The following is a 13,797-nucleotide window of genomic DNA, read 5'->3' as shown; positions in this document are numbered from 1 at the left end:
TTATTCTGGTAAGTTTTAGCATTTACTCTAGGTCTTGGTGAAGTTTAGCATTCTGATCCTTCCGAACTCTAATGGTCTTGAAAAGGCACCAGGAATGGTGGAGAAAGAACCATCTAGAAGCTTATTTCTCTCATAGCTGCTTAAACATAGAAGAAGTATCATGACAATGCCATACCAACACAGAGGTCCCAAACATGGCACCCAGTTGGACACGTAGTAGTATTGCTCCCCTTTCCTATTTACGGATGACTTACTGATAGGCAAAGCTACTTGCCAGCCTTCCTCTTACATAGCTGTGGACCTACTTATTAATTGTTGATAAATATGCATATACAGAGGAGGATCAATGCCAATTAAGCTTAGTAGAATTTGATGGTGATATTTTACTACTGTTCATCCCTGGGTATAATAATGCATGAATGCCCATGCCCAAGACTCGCACAACTATATTTGGGGTCTAGATATAAAAACTATCAAGAAGGATAATTTGCTGAACTGGTTTACTCTTACCAACTGACCAACGACTAGACATGACCTCTGAGTTTAGACTTAGCAAATTTTCTGTTTCTGAGGTCAGCCAAAAAGCCAAACTGCAGATAACATCAGGAAAAAAACTGAGTAAGCTGTGTATACTGAATTCTGAGAGGCACAGGGAGTCTCAACACGCTTTGCTAGTCAAGTTTTCACAAATCGACCCAGGCATATGAGTATATAAGAGTTTCCCTTGGTAGTTGAATCAATTTTAAAATGAACAATTATTAAATAATCCACTTGGAAATTTTGTGTATAAGTAGCATATCTTTTCCCAGTGTACTCCCCAGTCAAGTACTTTATAAAGCTTTATTATTGTTCATTAATTCTGTTTTGTAGTTTAATAATGCACCTATGATATTCAGGAAAATGGAGTAACCACACACCTCAGTAACAGGACATGGTCAAAATGCTTCCTTTTCTTAAGGACTGTTTCTTGCCAAGCTGAAAAATGTGACAAGGTAGTTTCCATATTTGCATCCACTTCAATTTTGTCTCCATTGGTCCAAACTTCAATGCCAACCAATGACACGTGAATATTTAAGGTTTTGTAAATCTGCTCAACAAAATCATTTTTCACACAGTCAGTGGCTGGAAGGATCCTGCATCATCACCACATTCCTCTCCATTTCCAAAATCTCTCAGTATTTTTAACTTGTTAGATACATAAAAAATAGTGCCATTTTTCAATTCATAAATTGAAAGCCCAAGCTAGAATGCAGAGTATTATGAATATTTTGTTGAGTGTGTTTACTCATGGAGATTACCACATTCCCAAAGATTCTTGATGAAGTCATTCTGACATTCCTTGAAACAGCATAAGCCTTACAGACACTGGTCTTAGAAGGTGTCTCGGATGAAAAAAATTGATGTGCCCTGATATTACAAATTTAATGAAAGTGGCACACAGTGGGATGAACATTCTCCTTTAGATGGAGAATGGGGTTTATGGTACATTAGGAAGTTGGAATTGGCCTTCAGAAATGTAGCTGTGTCTGATTTTTTTTATAACTACTTTTTGATCTGAGAAACCTCTCTAGTGATTCCCTAAGCAAGACAGAAATCCTTGTAGCCCATAAATCTTCCAGGTCCTCCCAGCATCTTCCTATGGAGTTTTTTTACTCTAGTAATAGAGCTGGGCTGTTTTAGAAGCTGTCAGCAAAGAAAGATGTGTATAACTCACATTATTGTTTGTTTTTGCCAGTCCTGGGGCTTAAACTCAAGGCCTGAGTGCTGTCTTTTGGCTTTACCTCAAGGCTAGCGCTCTACCACTCAAGCCACAGCACCACTTCTGGCTTTTTCTGTATATACAGTACCAAGGCATCAAATCCAGGGCTTTGTGCATGCTAAGTAAACACTCTACCACTAGGCCATACTCCTAGCCCATAACTCACATTTTTGTAAGGGCTATATTTCATCAAAATTTAGATAAAATAATAAATAATATAGATGTTATTGAAACCATTTTCCTGATTTTATTTGAAGCCTAAAGGACATTTTGTTACAAAAGCTGGCAGAAAACTCATTTGAATAGTGAGGGTTGCTTTACAGGTGGTTACATTTCTAAATCTCCACATATTGTTCCATAAATTTCATGTTTAGAGACCCATAATTGAAGGTTTCAAAATATTAAATATAATCTATTTAGAAAACCAAAACCAAATATAATCTACTTAGAAAACCAAAACTGTGGAGCTTTGATTTGTTACTATGTTTTTTTTTTTACCATTGATTGATTTTTGCAGATTAGTTCATGTAGTGAATTTTTGTGAGTGAAACTGCCTCTGTATTGAGTTACTAAAATAGTCCAGTCCAGGCACTAAAGTCTGTGAGACTCTTATCTCCAATTAACCAGTATAAAACAGGAAGTGGTGCTGTGGCTCCAGGGGTAGGGTGGTAGCTTTGAGCTGAAGAGCTCAGGGACAGCACCCAGGCCCAGAGTTCAAGCCCCACGACCAGCACCAACAAAAATACCCTAAAGGGTTCTTTGCATTTATAATTTCAAATTGAGTCAAACTATATCAGACCTTACCATGTTGACAAAATTGACCATTCCCCATATTCGTTTCCTTAGTTTGCTGTGATGTTTGTTGCTCCTACGGTACTGGAAAGAAAGACATCAACATTCACTAATAAGACTGAGTAAATAGTTCATTCATTGCAAGGTATTACACAGGAAAAAAAGATGCCCAGGAAATAAAGAGCTCATCTCCAAGCCAAGTAATAGCTGGGCAATTTATGGTAAGATAATATTTTGATATGAAGTCCTTAGAAACAGGAGTTGGATAAGACATTGCATTGTGGCGTAATGCTAAGATTCTCTCTCTCTCTCTCTCTCTCTCTCTCTCTCTCTCTCTCTCTCTCTCTCTCTCTCTCTCTCTCTCTCTCTCTCTTCTCTCTCCCTTTTCAAATTCATCATATAAACCACCTGTTTAGCATTCTTCCAAAACTACTTTTTCCTGTCTTTCTTTCCTCAGTGTGTGTGTGTGTGTGTGTGTGTGTGTGTGTGTGTGTGTGTGTGTTACAGGAGTTTGAATTTATGGCCCCTTTTTTTGCTAAGCTGGTGAGACATCCTCCCCACGCCCCTCCACTTTTCACGGATCAATTTCCCAGCAGGGTCTCACTTCCTACCCAGCCTGGGCCTTGCTGGGATCCCAGAGACACACAACGGTATCTGATTTTCCTCTGTGAAGATGGAATCTCATGGACTTTTCTGCCTTGGCTAGCCTGGAGCCATGATCCTCTCAATCCCAGCCTTTCCCACATGGCTTGAGATGGCAGCTGTGTACCATGACACCAGGCAAGCCTGGTTGACCAGTCATCCTTCTATTCTCAGCCTCCAAAGTAACTAGAATTTCAGGCAGAAGCCCATGACACCTAGAAAATGTCCCCCAACCTCCCACCTTTTATTTTTAATGACAAGACAACACTTATTACATTTCCACAGCAACATTAGATAGCTTAGGGCCTCTTAGATCTATGGCGGCCACAGATAATGGAACATACCATCAAAAGCACTGTGGAGCCAAGCCTGCCTGAAAAGGGCCAGGAGAAGATGAACAGCGCAGGCAGAATCGTGGGCTTTAGCCTGCTCAGTTCTGCTCTATAACTTTCTGAGCTATCAGGACCTCGACAACATGATCAATTAAATATATTTAGAAACAAGAAAGTCTTCTATCTGACCAAACCTCTTTTATGAGCACACTAAGGGTAAGCATGCCTGTCCTGACTCTTGTAGATCTCCTCTGGTTACCTTTCCATTGTTCTCCCATATCTCAAATGTTGAAATTCTTTCAAGGTACAGCATTAAGATCTCTTCAGTACTTATTTCCCACAGACTTGACATACTGTGCTGATTTCTATTACCACTGTCCCTTTGAATCAATTCCACTGCTCAGTAGAACTGGTTTTTTTTAAATTGTATTTTATTGTTGGGGTGATGTATAGAAGGGTTACAGTTACATTCATCAGGTAGTGGGTACATTACTTCTTGAACATTGATACCCTTTTCTATGTTTTTCTCCCAAAGTAGAACTGTTCTTGATAGCACTCAGATGTTCTCTCAATTAGCAAATGCCCTGAACACTCTCTGGCATGTTGTGCACAGTTCATACTGAGTATTTACACATTCAAACAATTTCCTTCACATCTTGGTCTCTATTAGCTCCTGTACTCTGATTGGTTCCTTGCTGATTCCTCTTTATCTCTCGGTGCTTCATAAGTGGTAGTGTCTCTGACTTGTTCATCCTCCAGTAAACTTTCGCAAGGACATTTATTTTTTTTCCTTTTATAGATATTAAAGTAGCTTCTCACATCTGCCTCCCATTTTTCCTATCTTTTATGGTTTTTTCCTTGTAATTTAGACTCACTTTTACATGGTTAATATATGTAAATGTTTATGCAAGCCAATGCTTGCATAATAAGAATGGTTTGAAACACCAGTGAATGATTTAGAGTTCTGTGGAGTTGATTTTCCTGTTTATGACGGTAGATTCTTCTTCATGTGACTCAGGTTATGAAATGAGATTTACAGAACATTTTGGTTGTACTTGTTTAGCAGATCATAACCAATTTTTACCTTGAAAGCTTTGCTTGCCATGTCTGCACCTGAATAAAAACATATGGTTATGCCTCATGATTGATTAATTTTATTCTCCCGTGCATAAAATTTTCCAAACCCATAAAAATGTCAAGCAAACAGAAAATTTCCTTTATGTTTTAGTGTTTCACTGGAGGTTTTTTAGTTTTGCTTTCATGAATGAGTCAGCATTTTATGGTTCTGGGGAATTATACAGAAAATCAGACTTTTGGTCTTAAGGAAATTCAATTCTTCAACCCCTTTTTCCTGTATTCTATAGACCACAAGTCCCTAAAGTTTTGAATTTATTCCCTGTTCTGATAAAGACTTTCTGCTTAAAATTTAGCATTTGGGAAGTTTCAGTGTTCCTTTGGGTCTCGACTGTGGGGTTGTTGATGTTTTAAAATATATTGTTGAAGGGGGTGGGGAGGGAAATGGGAACAAAAACATGAGTTGAGGTATCAATGTGTGAGAAGTAATGCACCTACTATCTGGCAAATATAACTGTAATCCCTCTATACATTACAATTTTAAAAAATAAAGAAAAAATACATTGTTGAGAGTTTCTGTAAATTTGGAGTGGAAGTAGGTGGTATTTGGGATTAGCCAACTATGCTGTGCAGAGGATTTGATGGGCTCTTAACTACATCTGTTTTGGGAAATGAGAAACAGAAGTTTGATCCCAGAATGGGTCATCATCAGAACCATAGTCATATACAAATGAGCAAGGAATAAAATGTTCCTCTGAAACTTACCACATAATCATCAGCAACAATGAACAGTTCAATATAGCTCTCCTTGCGGGTGCTCTGGAAGTTCACAGGAAAGACAAAAACATTCAGAATAGGCCCAGGGCACTGCAGACTTCTTACATTCTTATCATAGAATGGCATCTCTCTTTAGGGGTGTCATTACTGGGCTTGAGCTCAGGGCCTGAGCACTGTCCTTGGACTTTCTCAAGGCTAGTGCTCTACCACTTGAGCCTCAGCACCATTTCCGGCTTTTTTCTATGTATGTGGTACTGAGGAATTGAACCTGGGTCTTCGTGCATGCTAGGCAAGCACTCTACCACTAGGCCAAACTCCAGGCCCCAAGGAGGCATACTTTAAAAAAAAATATTGAAATGGATGAAATCCCTTGACACTTATCATTGGAAAAAACACATTTTTATATGGATATCAATGAAATTTGAAATCCAGGTTTCATCTAAGTATCAGATTCCTGAATCTGACATATGTTTTGCTAGCTGGATTCACTGGTTCTTTTCTAGATCACGTTGGAAAGAAGAGGCATTTTACCTGGGTTCATAGGATTGAAAGTAGGTCACTCACTTGTTCTTTGTGGTCTTCCTTATATTTCACATCCTCTGGAAGTGTTTCCTTAGTGAAATTGAGCTCTTCACAAGAATAATTACTGGCATACAGCCCCCTTGTGTTATATTTGAAGACCAAATGCTCTCTCCCATCCGAGTATTTCAACGGTTCTATGAGATACCTTTGATCATTTACCCTGAAGAATCCCCTGGGGAAATTGGAACATGGTGCATTTTCATGATCTCTAATGATTCTATTTACTGATGAATCCTAGATCCTTGAGCATTCTAGGTACGTCCTGTACTAATTGAGTGACACCCCCTGCCACTGGCTGTTTGAGATTCTAGCTTACTATACAATCCAGGCTAGCAGTAAACTCTTGAACCTTCAACCTCTTGCTTTAGACTCCCAGAGCTGGGATTATAGACATGTACTATCACACTTGGCACATTTCACCTTGTCAAGAAAAAACCAAAAGGTCAAGACCTCATGGGCATGGTAGTCGGTTATGGTTGGGTGGTTGAGAAATGAAATGAAATTCAATCTTTGACTGAATTAGTAATTGTTTTTGGTCAGAGTTAACTTATCTGGATTTTCAGAAAATGTGAAAATCTAATTTCTGCATTGAGTGTAGTATATTGTAGTCATTCCCACAGAGTGATTGCAGGAAATTTGAGTTTCCTCGCCATATATAGAGCAAATATCTGATGTTACAAATGCTGGGGGTAATTTCGTTATTAGAGCTATTCAAATGCTTGAAAATTCTGGGAATTAGTCAAGTAAGTCATTCAGTGAAGATAGAAACTCCTTGTTCTTTGTCATCTCCTTGCTGTGTCCCCTCGTCTGTGTTTGGGTACAAATCTTCAAAGATTTGTAAGCATTATCTCTACCTTTTTACTTAGAGAAATACCCAGAAATAGCCTGATTTTGTAACATTCCTGGAGTATCAGGTGTTATAAGAACTCATAGAATCAGAAGTCAACAGATACAGGTTTGGGACTCAGTTTGACCACTAGTGAACTGGATGGTCAGGAGAAAGTCTCTGGTCTCGCTGGCATGAGCACACAGGCCAGCTAATGTCCAGGAACCTTCAATACTGAGCCCCTTGATCACAGACAGTACAACTGACCCTGCTGAGGGATGCTCATTTCAACCCAGGGCTTGGGTGCTGTCCTTACGTTCTTTTGCTCAAGGCCGGTGCACTATATTTTGAGCCACAGCTCCATATCTAGTTTTTGAATGGTTAATTGGAGATAAGATTCTCATAGGGACTTTTCTGCCTGAGCTGGCTTCAAACTGCGATCCTCAGATCTCAGCTTTCTAAGTAGCTAGGATGACAGGCAGGAACCCCTCGTGCCAAGCCATAGGAAAACGTAACAGTAAGAAGATTCTGCCTTACCTGAGGCCACTACACGTGCTGATACTGGCAGCAGAGTCATATTCATGTACAATAGAACCTTGGTAAAAACAGTGATCCTAAAATAGGAAAGTTCATTAATACTAACTGCATGTAAAGTAAACATGAATAAGTATATCAATTAATCCATTATAATATATCAGTATCTATTTTCTGTTGAGACTGTATCAGTATTTCATATATTTCCATGCATTTATTCACTACATTCTTATATTTACAACTATTTGATCCTGCTATAGAGGCCTTATATCTTAGCTACAAATTACTTTGTGTAAAGTCCTGTATGCAATCTTTCTCATTTTAGGTAAGTGACCCTTTTTGTACAATTAGGACCCCTTAAATCTACTCTTACATCATTGCCAAACTAATCCTCTTGAGCTAGCATGATAATTTTCTGAGTTGCTTATGAAATCAAGTCATTTTCTTGATTCTTCCAAATACAGATCTTTCTGGCCAGTGGCCAGTAGCTATAACCTTAGTTACTTGGTGGGCTGAACTCTGGGGACTGTGATCCAAACCCAGCCAAGACAGGAATGCTGTGAGATTCTTATCTCCAATTAATCACCAAAAAGCCAGAGGACTGCTATAGTTCAAGTGATAGAGCACTAGCCTGTAGCAAAGAAACTCATAGCAGTGTGTAGGCCCTGAGTTCAAGCCCCAGGACTGCCTCTCCCCTGTAAAAAAGAAATAAAATGAGGCGATCTTCAGATGAATTTAAAGATTATGAAATTTTATAGTATTATGATTTAGATATCATAAGGGTCAATACTTGCTTTAAATAGAAAATGGGTTTCATAAAGCATCATTTTTAGTAAGAGGGAATAATGTCAATCTTGGCTAGAAGTCTGCAGAGGATATGGTCTAGAAAAATGGAGGTAAAACAGAATGCACATCACTAGGTGAATATGAATGATTAATGTAAAGGCTTATTTAGAGAAGGAAGATGAGACCATAATGGTGGCAGGCATCAGAAGTGCTGGGAAAGGGCCTGTAAGCTACACAAAAATAAAATTCCATGGAGATCTTAACGTTGCTTCACGTGCTTGATTTTAGCTCTTATGCCAATCCCAGTTCCATTAGGACCTCTTATATTCCCCTTCTGCCACTTCAAACCGCAGACACATCTGCTTAGTAAACAAAAATACCTTGAACACATTGAATTGCTTGCTGGCTAGTGGCAGCTGCCTCAAGGGCTCATAACAATCCTATTTTCTAATGATCTGTCCATTTAGGACTCAGCTGTAATGATTTTGGACTGGGTAGTACAGCTAGAAGTGGGACTGAAGAATACCAACAGGACAGAACTGATTCAGAGGAAAGGCGGGGTTGAATAAGATACCATGATCTGAGGGTGTCTGCTGAGCACTTCTCCTTTGACGTTATAGTACATTTCGCTGTAATTTGAGGCGAGGAGGTCCCTATAACAGAGAGCAGGGCAGAAATAGGATTTGTTAATTTTCAACATCTACCAGGTCAAAACTGTCTTATGGTAGAGAAGACTCTAGGTGTCACAGGAATTAAAGGAAACAAGTAAATATAGAGTTGCAATATGGATACTCTAACCTAATAAGATGCCAGCCAGAGCTTTTCAAAATGATCTGAAATGAAGCTGAATCAGTATGATTATGGTATGAAGTTTGTGTTTTGGCACATTGATATAGCAGGGGATTCAGAAGAGAGGGTAATAGCCTCCCCCTCCCCATATTATTTGGTTCTCTTTTAAGCTAATTAACCAGGTTCTCAGTTCTCTAGTAGTGTCTGCCTTTCCATTCTACTTAGTATCTGACAACTCCTCATGCCTTTAATGTGCAGGGATTGGTACCAAAAGCCCATACGACAATGTTGGAAATTCCTAGCCTCAACAAGCTGCTACTGAAGGAATCTAAGGTTCTTAGGTCTACTCAGCCACATAAGATGTCTTGATGGAGCAAATTCTTCCCTTTTCTTAGCTTATTCCTCCAAAAGTACTTGGCATTTTGAATAGCTTAGAAGTAAATTGAAAAATGATAGTTTTCAAATTTCTCTGTTTGTGTATTCAAACAGTACTAATGCATCAGTTTTCTTCTTTGAGTGACCAGATAGAGCAAAAAGAGCTTTCAAGAACCCCAAAAGAGAGTCATCCAGGGACCAGAGAACAGTGTCCATGTCATCGTTAAGCTTATGGGATGTGATGGGCTTGGATAGAAGGGAAGAATTCCTAAAATCTGTAGGCAATAATGCTGGAGGAATTTACGTGACTGGTAGCTGAGACAATCCCGGGACTATCCTAGACAAGGTAATTACATGTCAAAAGAGCTCACCTTGATCGCAGCAGGTGAAGGATTAGGGTTTTCTCACCTAGCTTTATTTCATACAACAATTCTTCTTCATACATTTCCTGAAAAACACGACGTGTCATGTGTCGGTCACAGGAATTTATCTAGCATCTCCCCTGCCACAGGAGCAGGTAGACACTTACCCACTCCCCACTTTCCCAACTTCAGTTTCTTCAGGGAATAAACACTAAGGAAGCTGAATTTAAGGTGAGCTACCATTACAGGGGAATTTTATCAAAGTTATTTTTGGTTACAAGTTTCTGAAGCACCGTAGAATGAACAGTGTCGATTGTTCCTGTCTAGTGATCCACCAATTACTCAACAACCATATCCCACCTAAAAACCCTGAGGTCTTCTATGTGTGATTTTAGTTAATGGTGTGTGGAGTTATTGATAATTCTCCCCTTTCATTTAATAAAAAGTGTTGTTTTAAACTGGGTGCAGTGGCTCACACCTGAAATCCTAGCTACCCAGGAGGCTGAGATCTGAGGATCACGGGTCAAAGCCAGTCTGGGAACTAAAGTCCATGAGACTCTTATCTCCAATTAACCACCAGGAAACTGGAAGTGGCCCTGTGGCTCAAGGGGTAGGGTGGTAGCCTTGAGCTGAAGAGCTCAGAGATAGTGCCCAGGCCTAGAGTTCAAGCCCCATGGCTGACAGAAAACAAAAAGTGTTTTATTGAATGTGTTTTATGTTTATAGAATACAATGTAAGTGGAAGTTCATCTGTCAAATCTATGTCAATTATCAGAAATACGATTAAAAAACAGTTTCCTCATCAACAAGAAAAGCAAGGCTTTTCTTTTTGATCAATATTAATAAGATATTCTAAAGAAAGGTAGTGCAAGTTTAGGTTTTGACTTTTTCCCAGCACAATTTATGGCAGCCTCCATTTGAGTATTACATTAATATTCAATCAATATTTCTGGGTGGTAAACTATCTCAAGATCACTCACAAATACTACCATTTTTAAAAAGGCTTTGAGACAATGGAAGGGTAACTACTGACAAATTATTTTCTGTTTTCCCTCGGCTCAATTGGGCTCTATCACTGTAAGTCCACCAGATTCATCTTGTGTTAGACTAGTTTTGAGTAAGTCTCAGCACAGTCACTGTTAGAAGAGAACGCAAATTCTGTGCAGTAAACAGGAGAAAACTAGTGTTACCCTCCTGGCTGCATCCACTTTTGAACAATATCAATGCTTGAGGTAAGAAAAGATATAGATAAAGGAAAATTTATTTGTAATTAAACTTATTGGAAAAAATGACATCATTTCCAAATGGGAGGGGTGAGATGGTTTCTGGCTTATGGTCTCAAGATAAGCCATTTGGAAAGTTCAGATGCATCTTGCTTGTGATGCTCGGAGAAAGGAGAAGCACAACAAATTGTAACTTTTGTCTAGCCTAAAATGACCACAGTAGCTGTGGAGGGGAGAGAAGTCATTGCACTGGGAAAAGTTTGTATTTTCATAGCGATAGGGAAAAATGCTGATATTGATAGGGAAAGATTCTGTGAGCCAACTTGAAGAGCTCAAATGCAAAATGCAAGTGTTCACTGATAGCTAAGGTCATCATCTAAGAACTGTATATCAGTCGGCATTAAATCTCTCTTAATTGTGGACCTTCTTCTCTTGATCTTATCTATGCTCTTTTCTTTACTTTTCTTTTTTTTGTGTAGAACAAGGACTTGAACTCAGGGCCTTGGGGTTTTCGTTAGCTTTTTTCCCCTGCTTATATCTGGCACTCCACCACTCGAGCCGCATCTCTACTTCTGGCTTTTTGTTTGTGCAGGGGAGATAAGAGTCTTTTGATTTGTCTACCTGGGAAGACTTGGAAGCACAGTCCTCAGATCTCGCCCTCCTCAGTAGCTAGGGTTGCAGGTGTGAGCAACTGGTACCCAGAATTTTTTCTTTTCAGTGGTGCTTGAACTCATACTCTCAACTGTCTTAAAAAAAAGAGCACACTCTTCCACTCGAGCCACACCTCCATCTCTCAATTTGCTATGATATTTATTAATTTTGAAAAAAATGCTTCCAATGGTTTCAATTTTTTGAATAAGCAATTGTGGGTCAGCCTTAGCAGTTGCTTTGTTCCTGTGAGAGTTCTCATACTTTTCTTCCTTTCCCAACAGAACTGTTGGTGGGAATCTTTAGTGTAATTGAAAGGTTTAAGAAATGGCAGAGGCTAAAACTCTGAAGATCTGTTTTGATTGTTGCTAATTTGGTGGTTGACCCCTGAGCACGTGCTCTCAAGTACATGAGAATCCTCTGGAAACTGGACAGTCATGCATCCATAGCTACTTCTGATAGGAGCCAAGGCACCTTTCTACACATGGGCGGAGGCAGTGAAGTCTTAGCTACTAAAGCAGGAGTTATACCGGTGCATTAAATTCATGGAGGTGTCCAAGATCTCGCTTCTGGATCAGAGGAAGTCTTTTAGGATGAACCAGTTCATGACCCTTTACTTCGAGGATGGCCTTGTCTAAAAGGAAACATAAGGGGAAGATCCATCTGATAGAACACTTATGTACAGTGATTGGAAAAGGAAAAGTTTTCTCAGTGAGTTTACTGATTTCCAACCAGCAATCTTGAACACTATCTTCCGCCCCTTCCAGGTAAGGGAATGGAGGCAGGTATTCACGAATTCACCTGCAATTGGGAGTAAGCTCCAGGAAAGTTTTGGGCCTCTGGCATGTTTTCACCTTTTGTCATTTTATTATCTTCCTCCTTCAAATTCTCCTTCAATGAAAATAACCATATATATATATATATATATATTTTGCTCACTCAGGAATCTGTGTATCTGAAGTCTGAAATCTTACTTCCCCATGCTAGAGAATCTTAGGGGCATGCTAGTGCTAAATACATTCTATTTGCATCCTGGTGCCACTGATAGTGAGCTGGGACAAGATCCCCCAGGACTTAGATTGCAATGAAGAGAAGGCCTGCAGTTATCTCATCTCAATAAAGCTTTATCTGTTTGTTTGTTTGTTAAAGCTGTACAATCATGAGTAGGTAGCATATCTAAACTCTGACCAGCAACTGCAGCTCAATGGGAAACATTCTAACAGTACAAAGTGGTCCACAGCTAGGACAGAGTCTAATGAATATATTGTGGACACACAGAAAGGCCATTCTTTTCTCTTCACTGGGACTCAGAGCCCTGAAGAGTAGGAGGCCATGTTGCAAAATCATCCCATCGTGGGCATGAATCATATTCTCATCACTGATCATTTAAACCTCAGGGCTTACTTCCTAGTATAATTTTAAAAGGAAGCTCAATGAAAAGTTCAAGACCTACCTCTGATCTGAAAAGTAAGTAAAATCATCAGCAGAGCATGGGGAGGCCACATCCTGACTGGCCTGGGAGTGAGGGGCAGCGGCCCCTGAGTGAATCTGGGCCCCGGGCTCCGTCCCGGCCTCTTCTTCTGCAGCCAGGGTGGAGAGTGGGGCACACAGACTGGCAGTTTTGATCCGGCACCAGGAAGTGCCCCCGGCTCCAGTTACACAAGGCGTCCAGTGCTTGAGGCAAAAGTTTTGGGTTGAACATCATGTTCTAATAGAGACAGCCACTGAGCTGCGGGTGGATGATGTGGGCTGGACAAAGATGCCCACTACAGAATTAAGGTGCACTTGCTTCTCTAGGTGTACTAAAACTTCCAAAGTAGAAATGTCAAGAACGTTCTGAAAAGAACGAACAGGGAGGGTTAGAGGTCTCTGCTGTTGCTAAAGAAAGCAAAGTCCTTGCTATGTAGAAGACTGGAGGAAAACCATAAAGGAACATTTGAGAACATAAACAAGACAAATATGGCGGGAACATGTAAAATAGATTGTATCTCATGTGAATTTGTTGCATGAATCTCTGATTTACCACATTATCTGATATTATCCTTACAAATTGTCTTCCAAGTTATTTTAGATACATCATTCAAACTACCTTAATCTTCCAGGCACTGGTGGCTCACACCTCGAATCCTAATTACTCAGGAAGCTGAGAACTGAGGATTGTCATTCAAAGCCAGCCCAGGCAAGAAAGTCCATGAGACTCACATCTCCAATTAGTATCAAAAAGCTGGAAATAGTGCAGAGACTCAGTGGTAAAACAATTGCCTTGAACACAAAAGCTCAGAGCTCAGAGACAATGC

At 39.8% G+C, this 13,797-nt stretch overlaps 1 protein-coding gene across 1 annotated transcript in view; it reads right to left on the bottom strand.

Moving 5' to 3' along the window:
• Nucleotides 1–13,005, bottom strand: part of Adam7 (ADAM metallopeptidase domain 7) — a 29,117-nt gene extending 16,112 nt beyond the window's left edge. Inside the window, exons 1-9 of the mRNA XM_090353805.1 lie at nucleotides 12,954–13,005; nucleotides 12,031–12,134; nucleotides 9,640–9,716; nucleotides 8,679–8,757; nucleotides 7,322–7,398; nucleotides 5,941–6,130; nucleotides 5,365–5,418; nucleotides 2,564–2,635; nucleotides 918–1,087 (exon numbers count right to left, since the gene is read on the bottom strand). Coding sequence (XP_090209931.1) covers nucleotides 918–1,087; nucleotides 2,564–2,635; nucleotides 5,365–5,418; nucleotides 5,941–6,130; nucleotides 7,322–7,398; nucleotides 8,679–8,757; nucleotides 9,640–9,716; nucleotides 12,031–12,134; nucleotides 12,954–13,005 — 875 coding nt within the window. The remainder of the gene's footprint in view (nucleotides 1–917; nucleotides 1,088–2,563; nucleotides 2,636–5,364; nucleotides 5,419–5,940; nucleotides 6,131–7,321; nucleotides 7,399–8,678; nucleotides 8,758–9,639; nucleotides 9,717–12,030; nucleotides 12,135–12,953) is intronic.
• Between the last annotated feature and the right edge of the window lie 792 nt (nucleotides 13,006–13,797).

This window comes from Megascapheus bottae, chromosome 20, assembly GCF_031878675.1.
Source record: "Megascapheus bottae isolate mThoBot1 chromosome 20, mThoBot2.hap1, whole genome shotgun sequence".
Classification (NCBI taxonomy): Eukaryota; Metazoa; Chordata; class Mammalia; order Rodentia; family Geomyidae; genus Megascapheus; species Megascapheus bottae.
The sequence above is the reverse complement of the archived record's forward strand: the minus strand, read 5'-3'. Positions and strand labels throughout refer to the sequence as shown.